Source organism: Ricinus communis, chromosome 4 (genome assembly GCF_019578655.1).
Source record: "Ricinus communis isolate WT05 ecotype wild-type chromosome 4, ASM1957865v1, whole genome shotgun sequence".
Lineage (NCBI taxonomy): Eukaryota > Viridiplantae > Streptophyta > Magnoliopsida > Malpighiales > Euphorbiaceae > Ricinus > Ricinus communis.
The window spans coordinates 18,080,633-18,102,430 of NC_063259.1; the positions used below are offsets into that span (position 1 = coordinate 18,080,633).

The following is a 21,798-nucleotide window of genomic DNA, read 5'->3' on the forward strand; positions in this document are numbered from 1 at the left end:
CCATGGAAAAGTTTTTGTCTTCTGTAAGTTTTCTTTTACAAGTTTTATATGTTTTTGCTTCTTAATTCAATTGTTTTATGTCCCTTATTTCCTATCTTTTACATACTAATCACTACTTTATATGTAAATCGGTTTTCAAGCGAGGGAGGACTGAAAATCAAGCCAAATCGGCATGAACTAAAGCCGATCGACTCAGTGACATCATGTAGTCAACAATTTGTTGAAGAAGCCCTAATTTTTGGACTTTCGACCCCTTTTAGCGATTTCTTTTGTATTTTATGACGTAAATTAGTTTATTTTAGTTTATTAGTTGTAGGAAGGGTTGTATTAGTTAGATTTATTTTTTGCTTATTTTGGATCTATAGCAAATATGTTATTACTCAATTGTTAATTGATATGCATAGTTTTACACATGTTTGCTTGCATATTATTGTGCATTTTCTTAGCATTTATTGTGTTTTTATTCCAAGATCACCCGTGTTTTATGTCTTTTCATATTCCAAGATATTTTACAAGTCTATCATTAGTGCTTGTGCAATTATAGATCAATTTTCGGCGAAAACGGATAGAATCATAAGTGTTTGACCTTGGGTTAACTTTTGGGAAGTCAACGTGGCCAGTGTTGGAGCCCATGCAGAAATTCCAGGCCGTGTAGCTTAAGCACTTTGAAGCAGCACGTTTTCGAGGGTACCACGCCCCATAGCACGTCCTATGTTGGCTAACATGGGCAAGAACATAGCCCGTGTTAGTAACACGGGCCAGAACATGGCCTTGCTCGATTCAGTTCATTATATCATTTGGAGACCAACATGGCCCGTATTGAGGGACACGAGTTGAGAACACGCTCGCATTTGTGCAATGTGTAAAAGGAACGAACCAAAAAGAGAAAGGAGATCGGCGATTTTAACTCTTCATCTTCCCCTATAATTTTGCTATACGTTTTTCAAACATTTCAAGGCGGATTCCAAGATATTGATCCCACCTTTCTACGTCAGATTCGTGACTCTTGGGATTGGATTGAAGATTGAAAAGGAGTTTTGGAGCAGATCAAGAGGAAGTTCTAGAGATCATTTGTAGTGCAGATCAAGGCTTTGAGCTGTTCATCCAATTTTAGGAAAAGGGTGTATATGTTTCAATTTCTTTATTGTTTCATTGTAATTGAATTCCTATTTATTTTAGACATGAACATGTGTAGCTAGATTGATTGAATCCATTGGGGCTCCATCCTCCTAGCAATCCTAGTCACAAAAGGTCTGAAATAGATCCAAGTCTTCTTTGGGTCCCTAGTACCAGTCTTGTACTGCTTGGCTAACACATATCCCATGTCCAACCTCCTTCTCTGATGCAGCGCCCATAAATAGAACACATCACGTTGGGTGACCACTCCAAACCGTCCCTACCGCCAATGTATATGCAAGCGGTGCAATGAAGATAGCATACGGACTATCGGAGGGGCCTTGGACTTGCTCGGGTAGTAACGCTCGTCCCCCTCTGAGATGGTCTCCCAAGCCTTGTCAAAAGAAACTCCTGGATTGTACAAAGGAGCCTCTGAAATCATCTGACTCTATGGTCGCCTGGTCATAGAGGCCAAGTGCAGCACCAAACTGGGGAATACTCATCATGCAATTTCGCCCTCCTAACCGAAACGAAATGGCTTCTGGCTGCGACCAGTCCTTGATCTTGGCCTGAAGAAAGAAAGTAGAGGCGAACTGAAGTGTGAGCTCCCTATAAGTGGCTCCACAATGCTGAAGAAGGCCTCAAAAGGTGGAGTCTGAAGTATCTCTCGGACCTTAGTGGCTATGCCGACCATCTCCAATGCCTGCCAACCAATGCATCTCCCAAAGCCTAACTTCTTGTGCCGCAGCTGCTGGTAACGAGCCTCATGAGTGAGGCACTGAAACTGTAAAAGTCTATGTCGTGCGGGAGCTGGAGCTCTAGGTGCAGGTGCAGGTGGAGATGGGTCGATTGTGTCTTGCAGACACCCAACTTTTGGGGTCTCTCACGCCGTTCAGCCATAATACCTGCATGGGAATTGATCAAACTCTTGCCAAAACTGTAATTCTTGCACTAAAGAGATAATTATTCCAATAACAACAATAGTTTAATAGCAATACAACGGTAATTTAACATATTTTCAACATACTTGCATTAGCTAATCTCCAATTCAGTAGCATAATGGCTAATTCACTAAACCAGCTTATAATTCAACAAGTTCAAATATACTAAACAGCGGTAATCGGGCAATTCAAATGCAGAATAACAGAAATCCAAAATATAAACAATAGTAACTAATAAAGAAAAATAAATAATAACAGCAAATCAACATTAAAGGGAGAACAAGAAATTGAATGAAGGAAAAAAATTGCAACAAAAGTGACGAATTTAGCAAAATAACAAAATTAACAAAGACATTAAAAATAAGAAACAATATCAATAATTTCAGAAATAATGAATTAAACTAGAGAAAAGAGCAAAATAACATACCACAATGGAGTATTGAATAAAGTTAAGGAAGAAACTTACTTGATTTGCTAGAAAAACACTTGAAAAATCAAGGAAAATAGGGAGAAGATATCGGTTATACATGCGACGAGAGAGGAGAGTGAAAAATTATGCTACCTGCGATATAGTGCGGCTTATATAGATGTTTAGGCTAGCACGACCGTGTTCCAAGCCGTGATGTTTAGCACGACCAATCTCCCAGCATGTGTTGGTTGCGGAAAACGTGCTGAGGTCCATTTTTTCTGTCAACACGGTTTAGGTGCCCAAAACATGATCGTGTTTCCTGACACGGCCCGTGTTCACAACCCCTGCTACTCTTGGAAGACGTGCTGAATTACCATTTCAGCTCAACACGGGCGTGTTGCATCACACGGTCGTGTCCACAAACCGTGTTACTCTGAAATTACATGTTTCTCTTAGCAAGGTTTGGTTGCCTATAACACATCCGTGTTGAATAGCACGAGTGTGCTCCGTGGGTGTATTGAGCCACTAAGATCGTGCTGAAACCCAAAATTCGTTTCATGCACTTTTTCACGTGCAATTTCCTGCAATTTTCAACAGTCAAATATTCAAGCTACCTTCCACATATCTCTAAACACTCAAATGGTATATAAAGCTCAAAAATTAAATGAAAATGAAGACTAAACTAAAAAGATAATGTTCCAAACCAATGATCAAAATGTCCAAAAACATAAAATAAAAGTTAGGGTGCCTCCCAAAAGCGCTTCTTTTTTCCCCGAGTCATTTAGCTGGACTCATAATGCTTGAGTTACTTTTGTTAATACAGTACAAGGTTGACTCGCTCCTCGAGCTCCAATGAGTCACCATAGTAATGCTTCAACCTATGCCCATCGACCTTGAAGTTTCCCTTATGCGGATGGTGCAATTCCACTATGCCATACGGGAAAACTTATTGGACAGTGAACGATCCTGACTGATGGCTCTTTAGCTTCCCAGGAAAGAGCCAAAGTCGTGAGTTATATAATAACACACTATCCTTAACTTGGAACTCCTTGGTGCTCCTTAGCCTCTCATCATGCCACTTCTTGGTATGCTCCTTGTAGATTAACAAGTTGCCATACGCTTGGTTACGCCAATCTTCCAACTCATTAAGTTGGCACTGTCTATGTTTACCTGCATTAAAAATATCAAAATTGTAAGTTTTCAAAGCCCACAATGCTTTATGCTCAAGTTCAACAGGCAAATGGCATGCTTTCCCATAAACTAGCCTATATGGTGTAAAACCAGTTGAAGTACGATAGGATGAGTTAATCCAATTGGGAATGCAATTGAAAGCTAAATTTTAATAAAGAGAATGAGAGTTAAAGAAAGACAATAAGATGAGTTAATCCAATTGGGGATCACTTTAGTTAGCCGGCTTTCAAACAATAAATTATGAATTGATTGATTAAGAATTGTGATCTGTGGATAATTTCTTGAATGAATTGACTTCTCTCTCGAGTTAACCAATTCCTAACCCTAAAGATCTAAAGCTGGAATCTTTTCCTAACAATCGATTTTAGAATAGCATTAATCTTTAAATTACCGCTAATAAGAGTGTCTAGTTCTTACGGTTTGTCTTGAAGACTCCAAAGTCCTCGTCTTTCTCCATGGGGTCTCCATCTCTCTTTCTTTTTCTTTTCTTTTAACTTAGGTTTCGGGATCCAACACGGCCTAGATTTGGGCCATGCTAGGTCCAACCCATGTTAATGTAAAATTGTACTTTCGGCCTTCTTCAGCACAACTTGGATTTAGGCCGTGCTCCTCAGCACAAACATGCTCCTAAGCCGTGTCACTCTCAAAAACCGTGTTGCAATTCACTTATTTTCGCTATAGGTAAGGCATTTCAGCACGCCTTCTGACCCTGACCGTGCTCCTCTGCATGGGCGTGTGGGCAAGGCATGTGGAACAGTTTAGCGCGCCCGATTCGTCCGTTTCTTCCCGATTATGGTCTGATTTCTCTCTATCTTTGATGATGTGCCTAGAAAAACACCCGAGACACAAAGGAAACTAAAACAGGGTGATTCTAATACAAAAACACATAAATTGCTCTAAAAATAACTTAAAATCAAGCATGCAAACATGTGTAAAATCAAGGATATCATAGGCCTTGGCATGTAAAGGAATATTCTATTTCGGTTAAGGATTGGGTAATCAAGACATAATTTATAATTGGGCTAGACTAAGTAGGTATCTTCTGTAGAACTAAATAGTATAATAGGCTAACAAAATAAATGGGGACTGGGCCTAACCAAAATGGGCTAGACTTACATGAACCTCACATGTTGTAGTGGTTATTTTTAAAGATATAATTATTATGTTTATAAGGAATAGCCCTTTAAATAATAAAATTAAAAAATAAGGATACAAAAAATAAGGAAGTTGGCTTCCAGATCCATCTCTGGATGTGGCGAAGCTTTCTTATGGAATCAAGAAACACCACTCAATTAGTAAAAGTGTCCTGAAGAATTACTCAAGTGGTGACTCCCCATCTTTGCGCTAGTCGCTATGACTAGTTAGCGTATTCTCTATTAGGTTGAAAAGCCTTACAATGTCATAGTCACTAGATACATTTGGATGCACGCCCAAAACCGCTTGCCCACAATGGCGACTCCATTGGGGATAAGAAAAGCTGATTCTCATGTATCCTTATTTTTAATTTTATTATTTAATGAATGACTCTTGCATCACTATATTATGTACTTTGGTCCAAATGGCATCGGTTAGTAGTTATTTGGCTCCACTTGAACCTTGGAATTATGAAACTGGCTGACCATCACTCACAAGTAATAAGTTTCCTTCGTCGCATGGACCTTTAAGTGGGGAGATAAGCAAAGAGAGGATGTTTTCTACTTGTGAGAGCCTTTTATCCTTACCCAAGACTTAGCCCATGGTAATGACAATAATAATCTCCCTTAGGAACCCATTTGATTTCTTTGAGAGATATTTTCCCCTATAATAACTTTAAGCCCACATCTTAGAGAGCCTCGGCCTAAGACGTGCGATGTCAGGCCTTAGGCCCAATAATATGCAAGCTTTATACTTATATTGAAACATATCAACTTTTTTGTTTTTTTTTGCTTTATTTTGCTTTAAGAGTTTATGGCATGTGCGTCGGGACTACTATCCCCTGTTGATAGTAAGCCTAGGCCTGGGGAAGAAAGACTCACCTCAAATCGTGTGTGGAGAAATAAGGTTGGAAGGATGCTTGTATAGTATTTTGTAAATTTCTCTATGATTTTTAACCCTTGATATTGTGCATCTCAAGTGCATCATGCATACCATGTATCTCTCTCTTTATTTTGAAGCCATATAGATTCTCTTTTGGGTTGGAAAAGAAAAGAGGGCGATAGGCTGGAGAGCATACCAATTCCACCAAAGATCTAGTCTGTGTTATAGTACCTCGAGAGACCAAGGCATCAAGCTTATGTGACCGAGGTCGAAGCTATACCTAAAATGGCCAACAAAAGGGCTAACGACCAGGATGTCGAAATCCTCAAGAACGTTGTTATCGAGGATTCAAAAGGTGTGATTCAGGAGGAGCTCTAACAACTTTTGGCTGGTATGGCTACAAATCAAGCCCAACCTACTGCTCTAGTTGCACTAGTTGCCTCTGCGATAGCCTCTTGTTGCTATTAACACGGATGTTGTCACTACTGCTAAAGCTGAAGACCCAATTAAAAGGGGAGTGAGTGCCTTGGAATTTTTGGGACTTCGACGAGTTTGTCCCAGACTAGGCCAAGACGGAAACTGACGTTGCTACTAATGCGGTTGTAAGTGGCTTAAGTGCAAGGCTTGACAAGATGTAAGGGATACTATAAATCAAAAGGTTGGACCCAACCTATAATTTTGATGAGTTAGTTTTGACAAGTGAGGATAAGCTACTTGCAAAGTTCAGGATGCTCGAGATGAACAAGTTTAACAAGACTGGTGATCCGAAAGTTCATCTCAAGTAGTATGATGCTGTTTTGGGAACTACTAAATTAAGTAAGACCCAAGTTATGAAGATGTTTATATTGCCCTTAGAATGACCTACTGTAAACTAGTACACCATGATTTGGAAAAGTTTGCCAAAGCTTAATGGTCAAATTTATATAATTCCTTTGTTAATCAATATGACTACAACACTCTAGAAGTGTCGATAAGGGATCTTGAGTCCACTAACCAAAAACCAAATGAGTCATTCTCTAATTTCTTAACCAGGTGAATGAATAAGGCTAGATTGATGAAGAACAAGCCTCTTGAGAATGACCAAGTTTGTATTTTGGAATGAAACGTTCTTCCAGCTTGGGTTAAAAGGCTTCAGATGATGAACCCAAAGACTTTCATGGATCTATATGATGACAGGCTTTAGGTTGAAGAAATCGAGAATGACAAAAGGAAGAATGTGCGAACTGGTGAAAGGCCAAATTGGCAGGCTGGAGGTCACAGAACTCTTGATGTGAATGTTGTTCAACAACCTAGAAGGTTCTCCAATTTCAAGTACCCTCTTTCAAAAAGGCTAGTACAAAATGGCCTACTCCAACTTATACTTTCAAGAACACTCCAAACCCCAATACACTTGGAAACAAACCCAACAGATAATGTAAATTCCACCAAGCACTCGGACACCACACAAATAACTGTATCCACCTCAAACATGAAATTCAACACCTTATCGACATCGTAAGCTAATTATCCTTGGCCAGCCCAATACTAAAAGAAACCTCAGCCTAACTATAATAATACAACACCCCCAAATCAGGTATCCATGATCACCCTTAATTTTAGTGAAAGATGGGGTCATGAATTCCTTCCAAGACATACCCTACCCGAAACTGAGCCATAGCCAGAGCCAAAAAGCCTACAAAGAACCTTCACCGAGCTAGGGGCACCATTGTCTCTGGTGTTCCAAAACCTAATAAAGAGCAAAAGACTCAAGCCACTATCACCAAGAAGTGGTCCTAACCCTTGCAATGGTCAATACTATGAGTATCACCAGACTTTTGGGCATGTGACGGATTAGTGCAATTGTCTCAAGCATAAAATTCAAGACCTAATAAACTATGGGGATTGGCGAGTAGAACAACCTCCTCGGGATGAGTGTGAAGACCTGTTAGGGCAGCCTTTAAGCAAGTTTGACTTCAAGGTCAATTATTTGAGGCCTCCTTCGGTTGACATTCGGATTGAGAATATTGTACCGAATAGTTAGGGATCGAATGACAAAGAGCAAGCAATTGGTAACTTTTGCCTTCTAGAAGTATGGAAAGAGGGTAAAAAAAGTCAGTCATTGCCATAGACATCTGGTACAATTTTAGGGACGAGTGTGAAGTCCAAGATAACTGTGCCAAGGATATCTAAGCGGACAATGATCTTGACAAATAAGCTAAGCCAATAGGTAAAGCTAATAACAAGGGGGCAGAAGAGCTGAAGCAAATAAAGAAAGCGTCAGAAGAAAAGGGCAAGGGGCTGTTAGAAGAGCTGAAGAAGAACAAGAAGACGATCAATATGTGGGAGCTACTGATGCACTCACAAGACACAGGAAGGCTCTAATTCATGCCTTGTCTAGTATCATCATAAGCACAGCAGCTTCCCCCGAGGAGGTGATCAAAACAGTAACCAATAAAACCATTGGGATGGTCACTTTCTCAGATGAATATTTTCCACTAGAGAGAAGAGACCACGAGAAGGCTCTTTATATTGCGCCTGAAGTGAAAGGGAAAGGACCACATGTGATGATAGATGATGAGTCAACCATCAATGTATGTCCTCGCGTACTCTCTAAATCGGGGATGACTGTGAAAGACCTTAAACCATCTAACATGGTCACAAGAGCCTATGAAGAGACCAAAAGAGACGTGGAAGGGGCATTCTCTGATAGAGATGGGTCCCATAGAATCCTGGGTCGAATTCATTGTCTTGGACATCCCAGTAACCTTTGCTTTGTTATTGGGTAGGCCATGATTTCATGCCCTAGGAGGAGTCCTTTCTACCGTGCATCAAAAAGTCAAATTCCTTCATGAAGGATAGATAATCACCATTAACACTGAATGTGGGAAGGTCGTCCCAGCTATTCAAGAAGTTGTTAAGGAGCTTGAGGCTGCAACTAGATTTCAAGTTAATGTCCTCTATGAGGACTATATGGATCTGAAGTTGACAAGCATGTTTAGTAAAATAGACTTCATCCTTGGAATGGGGCTCAGAAAACTCAGCAAGGAATTGCAAAGCTACCGAACTTCAAAGGACAGAAGACCTGACATGCCTAGGATACCATAAGGATGAAGATGAGAGCAAACTAAGGGGTAAGACTCTAAAAGATATTTTTGTCCAAAAGTACAAGCCCTACTCTAGGGAGCCCGAACCTATTACTATAGCTAGGACTGAGGTGCCGGGACTTGAGATCTTCAAGAGTTTGATCATCAACAGGATGGTTGAACGCATCAAGGATGTCTGAAAGAACGTCATAGCCAAGGTCGAAGAGTTAAAGTTGGAGGAATTCATTTTCTTGCCGGAGAATCTGAGTCTATAGGGTTTAGCTGCTTTAGTTGAAGAAAATATCATTGTTGTATTCTATGAAAAGACTGATGTAACAACGTCCGATCTTTATGAGGATGATGTCTGTTTTCCTTCTAAAATAAATGTTATGAATTCCAATTTTGCTTACTTGTGTGATATCTTTCCTGATGGTAGCGTGCATTTTAATTGATCATGACATGTGCAGGTTTGACATCAATTTCATTCAAATTGATTCATTTAATTTAGGCACAAATGAAAATCCAGGGCATATTTCAATTGCTCATAATATAACTCCTAAGGAGAGGAAACAATTTGAAAAAATAATAAAAAAGAAAAAATTGGTATTTTCTTGGTCATACGACGATATGACAGGGTTAGACAAAAAGATAGTAGAGTACCATATTACAACCTATCCACACATCAAGCCTATCAAATAAAAAATGATAAGGTTAATGCTAGAATGGGCAGAGAAGATCCGAGAAGAGGTTGCTAAGTAGGTAAAAGCTAATTTCCTTGATGTAGTCGACTATCCCAAATGGTTGGCGAATATTGTCTCAGTCCAAAAGAAAGATGGAAATGTTAGGATGGGTGTAGATTTTTAGGACCTAAATAAGGCATACCAAAAGGATGCTTTTCCCCTCCCTCACATAAATGTGATAGTCGACAGTGCCGCCTTAAGCGTAATGTATTCCTTTACCCATGGGTTCTTTAGATACAACTAGATTATAATGGAAGTCATGGACAAGCTGAAGCAACATTCATCACCGAGTAAGGGACGTACTGTTACAAGATTATGCCTTTTGGGCTAAAGAATATAGGGGCAACTTATTAGAAAGCAACCACTATCTTGTTTCATGATATGATGCACAATGAGGTGGAGATGTACATAGACAATATGATGGTTAAATATGAAACAAGAGAAGAGCACTTTTAGGCTCTTGATAGGTTTCTAGGACGAGTGGAAAGGTATAACCTAAGGCTCAACCTAAAGAAGAGTATGTTTAGAGTGACATTAGGAAAGCTGCTTGGGCCTATAGTTAGTCAACGAGGTATAAAGATCGATTCGAACAAGGTAAAGGCTATTTAGGAAATGCCAGCATCGAAGATAGAGAAAGAGGTTTGAGGGTTTCTAGGACGTCTAGCAGTACATCAGTAGGTTCATTTCCATGCTCACAATGGTTTGTGATCCTATCTTTAAGCTTTTAAGAAAACACCAACTCGTTGTATGGAATGGACAATATCAAAAAGCCTTCAACAGGATTAGAGAGTACCTGATGAAGTTGCCGATATTAAAGCCACCCAAGGATGGTAAGCCATTGATTCTCCACTTAGCCTTAGAAGAGGAAGCTGTGGGAGCAATGGTGGCGCAATGTGAACCCAATGACATGGAACATTCGGTCTATTACCTCAGCAAGAAGTTTATGCCCTATAATTTGAAAGTATAATCTCATAAAGAAGACTTGCTTGGCTGTGATATGGGCTACGAGGAAATTTAAATATTATTTCCAATCTTATAGGGTTCAGGAAATTTCAAATATAGACTCGCTAAGGTATCTAATCGAAGCTCTGTCCCTTATAGGAAAGCTGGCTAGATGGTTTGAGCTCCTAATAGAGTTTGACATCGAGTATGTCACCAAGAAGGTAGTCAAGGGAAGAGCCATAATAGAATTCTTGACTCATAATGTAATCGAGGGAGACAACCCTTGGAATTTAGAGTTTTTTTATGAGAATCTAGGCACGATCGACATCCGAGAGTGGAAGGTGTACTTTGATAACGTAGTAAATGCGAGAGGTGTAGAGTTAGTATTAGTTCTCATTACGCCCGAGGGAGAAATGTTACCAATAAACATGACTGAACTTTAAGGTAAAAAATAACATGGTGAAGTATGAAGCATGTTTATATGGATTAGAAGAGGTCATGGTAGCAAAAGTGAAGAAGAAGATGGTCTACAGGAACTCCATGCTAGTAATTCAGCAAGCCATCAAAGAAAGGTTGAAACCATATGTCAGCTATCTCAAGACTTTAGTTTATAACTTCTCCAAGTGTTCATTTATACACTTGCCAAAAGATGAAAACCAGATGGCAAACGCATTAGCTACTCTTTCTTCTATGTGGGATAACCCTACACAGCTCTGAATAAAGCCATTGGTGACTATGAAGTCTAAAATGCCTTGCTATTATGAAGAGAAGATAATGGAAGTCCAAATGGGACAGGAGGAGAAGCCTCAGTTTTATGACTTGCAAAAGTACGTGGAAGTCAAGGAGTATCTAAAAGAGGCGTCTACAAAAGACAGGTATGCAGTACGGATCTAATCCAGAAACTACATCAGCCACGATGGAATGTTATACAAAAGAATGGCTTCGAATGTCAAGCTTAAATGTCTGACTACAGGGGAAACATAAATAGTAATAGAAAAAATGCACAAAGAGGTGTGCGGGCCTCACATGAACGACATAGTGTTGACCGGGAAGATTATGAGTCAAGGTCACTATTGGTTAACAATAGAGAAGGATTATATAGCTTTAGTAAGGAAATTTTGTAAGTGCCATCTATACAGCGATCTGAGTCATTTACCTCCGACTAAACTCTATATTCTCACGTCTTATTGGCCTTTTCAACCTTGGGAATCAATATTATTGGAAAGATAAGGCCTCCATTGGACGGTCATAGGTTCATAGTCATGGCAATCAACTACTTCTCTAAATGAGTTAAGGCTAAGTCATTCACTACTGTGTGGGCAAAGCAAAAGGCCAAGCTTATAGAAAGGAACTTGATTTGCATATATGGGTTTTTGCATCATGTTATGACAAATAATGGCATGCAGTTTATGGGTGAGACAGCAGACCTGCTAGCAGAGTACAAGATTGAGCATCACAAATCCTCTCTATACAGGCCTCAACCAAATGGTTCAGTGGAAGCAACCAATAAGAACTTAAAGAAAATACTCTCGAAGATGGTGTGGAATCATAAGGATTGGTCGTTTTGGTTACCCTTTGCACTTTGGGAATATCGAACAACTAATCAAACATTAACAAAATAAACATCGTACTTTGTGGCTATGGAACTAAAGTTTTCTTATCAGTTGAACTAGAGTTAAAGTATTTGATGGTTGTACTAGAGGCTAAAATACCAAAGTATCAGTGGGTTGAGTAGAAATACCAGTAGTTGGCTTTCATATATGAAAAGAGGATGAAAGCCCTAAATCATATGTAGTTGTACTAAAAGCGAATAGCCAGGATATTAAATAAGAAAGTGAAACTGGAAAAGATCATAGTTGGCGACTTGGTGTCAAAGCACACAAGACCTACCGACTTCGATCCGAGAGGAAGTTTAGGCCTAATTAGGAAGGCCCCATACCTTGTGAAGAAAATCATGCCTAAGGGTGCTGCTAAGATTTAAACCTGGTAGGGAATGAATTCTCTAAGCCTGTTAACATGGATCATCTCAAGAAATACTATGTGTAAAAATAAAAATAAATAAATATGTGTAATAATAGAGAAAAATAGCCTGCTAATCAAAAAACCTGAAAAGGCTGGTAAAGCAAAAATTAGGGCAAGAAAGAGAGAAAATGTTCAACTGGAAAATCTGAAAGGACTGACTGATAACAGAAGTTGTATCATGACAAATCAAAATGTATCCATTTAGGCCTTTACTAAATGAATAAATTGTTTAGAATTTTATTAAATTTATATATGCCTATTTATTATTCTATGCATTACTGAAAGAAAAGACTAAACTAAATCTTGAGCTACATAGATGAGATCTATAAAATAAAAGCATTGTTTATTTTCTTCTTTTTACATCTACATCCCTAGATTCAGTAACTAGCTCTCAGATTCTCTTGAACCTTGCAGATCCAGGTGTAGTAGTAATGTGCTAGACTTCGGTGGAATGGACTAAATAATAATCTCTTTGTTTTACTTTAAGCCTAGATCTAATGAATGAGACAGTAATGTACCTTTTTTTCTAAATCACTCAAGCTAATGATGCAACCTAGGTTTCTTATACCATCATAGATTAAAGTAAAGATGATATTTCTAATATTTTTAACCTAAAGATTTTCATAACAAATATTACTATTAAATTGATATGATGGTCAACCAATAATAATAAATGAAACTAATACATGTATGAAGGTAAAATAATTATTCATTAAATAAATAAATAACAAGATTCATACAAAAGTAAAAATGTTAAAGTAAACGCTTATGAAAACTAACCTAACATATTTAACTCAATGATAATGGTATTAAATAGAAAGACATAAAACATGACTGGAAATTAAAGCTCCGTCTAGATCCAAGATTTCTTCAAGTAGGAAGAAGATTGGTTCTCATTCTCTACTTCTTGAAAAGTACCTTAGATCCTCAAAAGAATAATGAAAACTAAGACTTAGATCCTCAAAAGAATAATGAGAACTAAGACTAAATGTTTATGAAGAACTATAGAGAATTATGGAGAAAATAATGGTAAATAAGTGTAAAGAGCATATAGGAGAAAACTTTCCGCTCCCTCCTCTAGAATTAAGTTTTGCTGAGATATATATAGAGAAAAGTCATCCTCTATATAAATCTCCCTAGAGATAAGTATACTAATATAAATTTATCTAATAGATAAGATTTTAAGTATCTTTATCTCTACTAAATGTTATCCTATAAATAACTCTTAATATATATCCTAATAGTTATACAAAATGACTAAAATGTCCCTTCGGCCTTGTGATTAGCAGTCCATGCGTCTTAATCTTGAGCATTGACACAAACATATCCAATTAAACTTCTTTTCGAGTGTTTAGCTCCATATTTTTCTCTTTTTACTAATATTTCTGAAAATAGACAATTAAACTTAAGTGAGATAAAACATATATTTTCATCATTTTATATATAGAAATATATCATTAACTTTCTAAAATATCTTTAAATATCTATACATAATTTAGAAGATCAATTAGAATGAGTGTTTAATTAGAAATACAACATATTAATTAATAAATTAATAGAAAAAAATCACAAAATTATATCAGCCTGAATTCTATATGTCAAAGATTATCCACATGTCAAAATAAAAATCCTACAAGTTAAAAATAGAACATACATGTCAAAAATTTTAGGTCTCAGAAATTTATATATATATATAAAATAATCGTTTACACATGTATTGCATAACCGTTATTAATATTTTAATTCTAAAATCAAATTAATAGATATAATTTAATAAAAAATTTAATATTCAATATTAATTTATAAGATTTTAAAATAAATAGCAAACTAATTATTTTTAAATGTCCTTCAATTTTTTAAACTTTTAAAACCCTATTAATGCAATAAAATAAAATTATTTATTAATTAATTTTTATATTATATAAATTACTATATCAATATAATTGATATTACTACTTTTCTAGAATTAAAAATTAATTATATAATTGAAAAGTCAATTTATTATTTAATATAATATTAAAAATATAATTTAAGATGTTTTTTTAAACTAAGATTATTATCTAATTACAAAATTAATTTATCAATTAATATAATATTATAATATAATCATTATATTATTTTCTAATATAAAATTAATATGATTATCTAATTAAGAAACTATTTATTAGTTAATATAATATTAAAATATAATTAATATGCTATTTTTTAAAATTAGAGTCAATATTTAATTAAAAATATAACTTACAAATTAATAAATTAATAGAGAAAATTATAAAATTATACATAAATTTAAATCCTACGTGTCAAAAATTATATATGATAAAAAATTTAGATTTTAAAAATTAATATATATATATATATATATATATATATATATATATAAGTTATGAAAAGAATTCAAGAAAGTGCATGAAAGTGAAATAATTTATATATATATATATATATATATATATATATAAGTTATGAAAAGAATTCAAGAAAGTGCATGAAAGTGAAATAATTATGTTATACTTAAACTGTTAAAATTGTAATATAATACTTATAATAGTAAAAAGTTATTAAAATAATTAATTCTCTAAGAATTAAGAAAAATAGTTTAGGATTATATAATGTCATATGTAGGGAAGAGAAAATAATATTAAAATATTGCTTTCTTATACATTTATATAAATATAAATATGAAATACACAGAAAATATAAAATGAAAATGAGAAGTACAATAATAAATTAATAATTTTAATAATAATATAGTAAGAAAATAAAAAGATGGAACATGTATTGCGCGCTTATTTAAACATAGAAGTTCAGGCCGTAAATTGACCCAAAAATAAATTTCCTTTTTTTATTAATAAGAAAAGGGACAATTAAAACGAGGGGAGGAGATGATTAGTCAGCAAGCATGAGCAGCCCTCATATGCACCCTTGCCAGTAGCCACCCACCTAAAAGGACTGCTGAGAGGCAAAATTGCTAACATGTATTCAACAAAAATAAAATATGACATACAAATAGGCCCACAAAAATGGTTGAGCAAGACTAACTTTAACAGCAAGAACAAATGCGACAAAATAAACGCTCAGCAGATCAATTTGTAAGAGATAGAAATAAGCACCGTCCCCATCCGCAAGTTAAGAAATAGTTCCATGGGAATATGAGGACGAGGTCAACAAATTTATCAATAGTAAAGCAACAAAATAAACGCTCAGCAGATCAATTTATTGCTGACAAAAGGGCATCCAGTTGATTATATGGATGAGGAATATACACCACAAAAAAAAAAAAAAGACAAACTTTTGCTTTAGCTTGTCAAAGACATATTCTGTAAACTTTTCCACACTGCAGGACCTTCAGGATGGATATCCACAAAATATTTTTCAAAACGCGCATCTGAACAAGCAAGGATGGTGCTTAATGACAACATTGGTTTTGCTGCACCCCTGTCTTTCAGCCACACATACATTCTAAACCTATGATTAATCCTTTCTATATCATAACATAAATATGTCGGGAATGCCACCACTGATGTAAGTGGGTAGCCTAAACACCTAGTCAAGCAATCAATCTTCTTTTCAATAACATCTTTGGTCTGATTAAGTACCATCGGTGCATGCCTGATCAAGCTTGAGACAACATTGCAGTCCAAACCAGCTTGTACTAGGCAATCATACCTCTCCTGTAGTTGGTCTCCTCTACCTCGGAACTTTTTTAAAGCCCTCATCATCTCATCGGAGTTTTCGACATACCCCAATCTCAATAAGAATGCTACTTTATCCCGTTTCTTACTTTGATCCTCAGACAGTATCTGTTCACTGCTTTTACCTTTTGACTTAGAAACCAAGTTGAAGAACTTCATTGGGTCTTCCCTTATAATTTGGCATAAATCATCTTTCGTAACATTTAATTCTTTACAAACAGAATTAGGTCTTTTCAAAGAACATGAGCACAAGAGTTCCATATGCTCATATATAATGTTGGCAATTTCTTCTATTCTCATTCTAATGTACAGCAAAAATTCTAGTGCTTGCAAAATGTTCTTCTCACACTTAGCCGACAAAATTTGTGGATTTTCTATAAACAACATATAAACTTCATTCACATCAAGACCCAGTTTGAGCAACCGGCCAAACAATACATAAACTCTCTTCCCAGAGCCTTCAAGCACTAACAGAGGATTTGTTTTAAACAAGTTATACAACTGTTCCTCACTATAACCCACTTTATCAAGAAAATCCATAGTGTCCAGCATTCTCTTCCAATTACAGGAGTCCTTATACAACATGTACCCTCCAACATGATCACTCTCTATTCCCAATCTATTTAATTTCTCAAGAAAATTAACAAAATTATTGTCAATAGAGCCAATCAATAGAGATGGGCAACAACTAACAAGCTTAATGACTGTGGTTTTACTTAGACTCAAATTTTCATAAGCCTGCAGCTTCAGGACCAATAATCCAAAATCATATCTAAAAATCTCCCTAGCTTCCTTATACATCTTGCCTATCTTAACCCGAGGAATCCCATAATCACACAAAACATGAAAATTCTCAAGCAATAAATAATCATCAGTCAAGAAAAACAAGTGCCGCGGAAGTAGTGAAGAGAGCTCGGATGGGCACAAACCTATGCTCTCAAAAAATGGTTCAAACTCATTGATTGGATTATACCTAAGGAACTTACCTAATGAGCGAGCAACATCTTTGTCATTATCAATCTTGAAGAGCAACTGTTGAAGGAAATGAGGTGAATTCTTGCTAATATGATCAGCATCTGTAAAGCTGAAGCTCCTAGTTGAATGCAAGTACTCAAAGAGCACATCTTGAGCCTCAGCTCTAACGGTACGAGAGACCCGGTTACCAGAAAGCGAAATTAGTGACTCAGTTGATTCAGAATGGGAGATTTTAGGGTTGTGGGTTAATCTAGCACTGGAAAAGAATCGAACTTTAAGCAGAAGAAAACATGGGTTCTGTGTAGGATTGGATTTTTCAAAGAAAACAGGAGAGAATGCAAGAAAATGGTTGAGTTGAGCTGTCATTTGGGATAGTTTTAATACCCTTTTACAGATTCTGGGTAATACCATGGCAAAAATAGAGAACAGACAAAAGGAGATACGAGATTATAACAGCAATTTGGATTCCGTTCAGTATTTGTTTTAAGGGTAAATCATAATTTTGCATTGAAATCAGAGAGAGCATAGAAATGACACGAAGTCTGGGTTGGAGAGTTTCTTACCGAATTGGTTTCTTCTAAGCACAAGAATGGATAAAGAGGGCCTTGATAGAATGGAGAGTAGCAGAATTCACGTTTCTATAAAGTTAAATGGAAATGAAAAGCTCCGCGCAGGGATAAAACCCTACTATTAGGGTTTTGCACCTTCGGCCCGTATCTGAAGGGAAGAAGATGCGAGGTAGGTTGAGTTTAAAACCAACACCGACGGACTAAGTAGCTAAGTTCGGTGGTGTATTCAATTGGAATTTTTAAATGAATTATTTTTAAAGATGATACATAATTCATAATTTTATAAATAATTTTTATAAATTTTATTTAAAGATATTTTTATAAATATTAATAGTTTTTATTAATTTTTACAGATTATTATTTATTTATTATTTATTTATTTAAAAATAAATTTAATTTTTTTTATTTTTTTTATTATTTTTTTATTTTTATTTTAAATATTATTCATATAATGTTATATGTAACTTCATATACAAATAATAAATTTTATTTTATTATTATATTAAATTAATATTATTTTTAAACTTTTTATTTTACAATACTAACATTATTTTTTTATCAAGAAAATAATTATTTTTAAAAAAAATTATTATATTACAATTTATCTCAAATTAAATTACCAAATTCATAGCATACTCGTAATATTTATTTATTATTTATTTAATAAATATTTAAACCAATAATAATTAAGCTTATTAATTATTTAATAAATATTTAAACCGACAATTACGCTTACCAATAAAAAAATTATCTAGATAATCTTCTTAATAAAATCTGTAGGTCTATATATAGTAGGGTTGTTTGCTCAAAACAATTCATTAAATGCTTTATTTAAAATTTATATTTTTTATAAAGATCTTTTTAATTTAATTAAAAATTTAGAATAAATTTACAGTTATATTTATAAATAGTAATCAAATTGAAAACTAAGTTAAAATTAATCAAGATTGTAATTTATATAAGCTAATATATTATAATAAAAAAATTTTAGCTATTTTATTATAGTTCAACTATTTTACATTTAAAAATTTATTTTAGATTTTAAAAATATTATTTAGTAGTGAATGGCACTAAAAAGATTTATAGGATTGATTTATATACTCTTTTAAATTAACAGAGACTCGTGATATATTTAGTATGGTCTTTATTTCCATCATTCATATCTTGTAGTGATACTTTTTCTTTTTTCATATTTTGCTATATTTTTAAACATTGATGTTGATTATTTTTACTGAAAAGTTATTTTATTTTGCTATATTTGATACTTTTATTATTTCTTGCTATATTTTTAGTATTACTATTGATTAATTTAATTATTGATAAATATTTAACGAGCCCGAGTTCGAGTTCGAGCTCGAATTATACTTACCGAATTTGAACTCGAGCTTTTCTCATTATGCAATCACTTAACAAATCAAATCTAACCGAGCTCGAGTTATTCATCAAACCGAGCTAGTTGCAAATCGAGCTTGAGCCATTCGTGAGCTTAAATATTTTCCAACGAGCTGAGCTCAAGCTCTATTATAAAAACTCGAACGGAGCTCGAGCCTCTGCCAAAATCAAATGAACCTAGCCTGAAGCTGTTGATGTTCAGCTTGCGCTCGATTCAATAACAACCCTAGCTCTTTTTATTTCTAACTTGGATCAAAATGTAAACTGAAGATATTTTGTACCTTTATATAAATTTATAAATAAACTTCAACTAATTATATCATATAAAAATAAGAAAAAATTATGAATTAAATAACTTATATATACTTGACAAGTTTGTTAAAAAGAAAGCAAAAACTCATTATTAATTAATATAGAAATTCTAAGAAATCTAAAATTTTATTATTTGAAATAAAGATTTCAAATATAAAAATACAAAACCCAATACTTGAAAGCAAAACAACCAGATTTAAAGCGGGTAAAAAAAAAAAAGTCTGAGATCTCCAATCCCACAATCGACTCTCAGCACCTTCTTTTATCTTTTAGCTCCTCCTTTTCCCAATCCCTTGTCTTTCTTCATCTCTCAAACACTGCGAATCTTGCCACTCGATGGAGGCCGATAGTGGTAGGCATAAAGAAATCCAACAGCAACAACATCAAATTGTTAGGCATTGAAGCATAATTCAATAAAGGAGATCCTGCAAATGTAATGATAGAACAAGCCCAATAAATTTATAACCAAGGACCTGAGCCATCATTTAAATCATGAAAAGAAAGGATGTATGAACCACATAACTCAAGATTTCTACCATATAAATTTCTTCATCGTATGACTTGTACTAAAGTGGTTGTGAAAATCTAAAACCATAGCTAGTTATAAGATAGACTCTACATCCTTCATCTTCAAGATATTTGAATTATTCTTCTTCAGAGTGGTTGCATTCTACTTTGAATTTGAAGTCGAACTCAGAGAAGTTAAATCTCCTGTCAAACTTTTTTTTAAAATAATTTAGTTCTAAGCTGAAATTGTGAATAATAAGGTTGCTTATGAGGTTAGAGGTTATTCATCTTTATGAACCAAGAAGGGAGTTTAATGTGTGCTAAGTCAAGCAAGACTATGACTGTAACACCCAGAATTTTTATATATTTAATAATGAGTTTTTATTTAAGTTAATTTTAGCTTCATTATTATTGGGTTTAATTTGAAATGATTATATTTTGGTTATTCAAAATTTTTCCAAATGCATATTTATATAAGTAAAATTATATATTGAAAAATTTTGGAAGAAATTATAAGGGATGTTTTTATAAAAGAATTTTGAGAAAATTGGTATTATAATTGATTAGTAGTATTAAATTTTAAGTTGGAAATTGATTATTTAATTTAATTGTGTGTAGGATTTAATTGGAAATTTATTTTGGAATAAGGATTGAAAGTATAATGTTATTTTTATGGGGTTTTAATGGAAATTTGTGAGCTTGGTATTTTTGTAAATAAATATGCTCAGTCGGGGGTATTTTTGTAATTGTGTATTTTCAATAATTCGGATTTGGCCCAAATTAAATAGTTAGGGGCTTAATTGAAAGGCTAAAAAGAAGTTTGGGGGTCGTGACAAAGTTGGTATCAGAGCTTAGGTTTAGATTTCCTTCGACCTAAGTTAAGATTTTTCTTGCACCGCGAGTTAGGATCATGTCCGCTCTTGTTGTTTTCATTGACTCCGGTGTTTGACCTTCAACATTAGAGAGTCGGTCTTTCCTTTCTTGTAAGCTTGTCTTTGGTGCTTTGTCACGAGAATGAGCTTGTAGCGATGGGAAGATCCAGAGCGATAGACTCGTCTTTGTTTCTTAGTGATTAGTGCGATCCGCCTTTAGAAGCTTTGATTGTTGTTTCGATGGTGGGCACCGCAGTCGGTTTAGTGTAGAGCGTGGTTGCAATCGTGTCATGGATTGTCTCGTCATCGCATCAGGCATCGTCTTATTGAGTAGCGCCGAAAGTAGTGCCTGGGAAGTCGAGTAGATGTCAGAGCTCTATGGTTGAGTTTTGGTGATTGTAAGAAGCTTAAGAAAGGTAGCAGGAGTATTTTCGGACGCTCATAATCCAGAGAAACTTAAGCGAACATTATCTATTTTTCTAAGTAGAACAAGTGTTTTAAAATACAATATTGCGCCCAGTCCCGTAAGAATGCATATGGCATTTCACTGTTAGGCATACATAAATCCATTTTAGGACATGCATCATACATTGTGCATTGCAACCCTTGGTGATAGGGGGCATCATCACCCTGGCGCGCGATATTGTAGAATTTTATATAAAGAAAAATGGCTAGAGATTTTACGATTTTGTAAAAGTATTTTTCAAGATAATAAAGTTTTTATCAGTGATGATTATAAAGTAAATAAATAAGTAAAATTTTCAAAGTAAATAGTGTTAGCTTGAGAATTCTCTGGATGACGAGTTGAGTTATTGAGAGAGTGAGTATGTGGAGCTGTAGGCCCCATGTTAGATTATAAGGGAGGCTTTTGGATTTCAGTCAAGGAGGAATCTTGTGTCAGGATGGCATGGGTTATGTCGGTTGATGCGATCAGATGGATGTTATGTCATAAGTGATGTGACTCGGTAAGAAAATAAGGTTATGGAGACCCTTGGTTTTGTCGGCAGGTTGGTGAGGTGGCATGTAAGTTGGACTTGCCG

The 21,798-nt window shown here is 35.0% G+C and overlaps 1 protein-coding gene and 1 long non-coding RNA gene across 2 annotated transcripts; both read right to left on the reverse strand.

The window, feature by feature from the left end:
- Positions 1-1,460: 1,460 nt before the first annotated feature.
- Positions 1,461-18,021, reverse strand: LOC125369815. The gene is made up of 3 exons (XR_007215560.1): positions 17,670-18,021; positions 2,620-3,636; positions 1,461-2,021 (listed from the first exon to the last, which is right to left on the reverse strand). It is a non-coding gene; the product is annotated as an uncharacterized LOC125369815 (long non-coding RNA).
- Positions 15,497-17,671, reverse strand: LOC8284151 (transcription termination factor MTEF18, mitochondrial). The gene has a single exon (XM_048373080.1). The coding sequence runs from the start codon at positions 17,515-17,517 to the stop codon at positions 15,736-15,738; it is 1,782 nt and encodes a 593-aa protein (XP_048229037.1). The 5' UTR covers positions 17,518-17,671; the 3' UTR covers positions 15,497-15,735.
- Positions 18,022-21,798: the final 3,777 nt, after the last annotated feature.

Excerpts from the sequence above, each read along its gene's own strand:
- LOC8284151 (XM_048373080.1), bottom strand. The coding sequence starts at position 17,517 with ATGGTATTACCCAGAATCTGTAAAAGGGTATTAAAACTATCCCAAATG.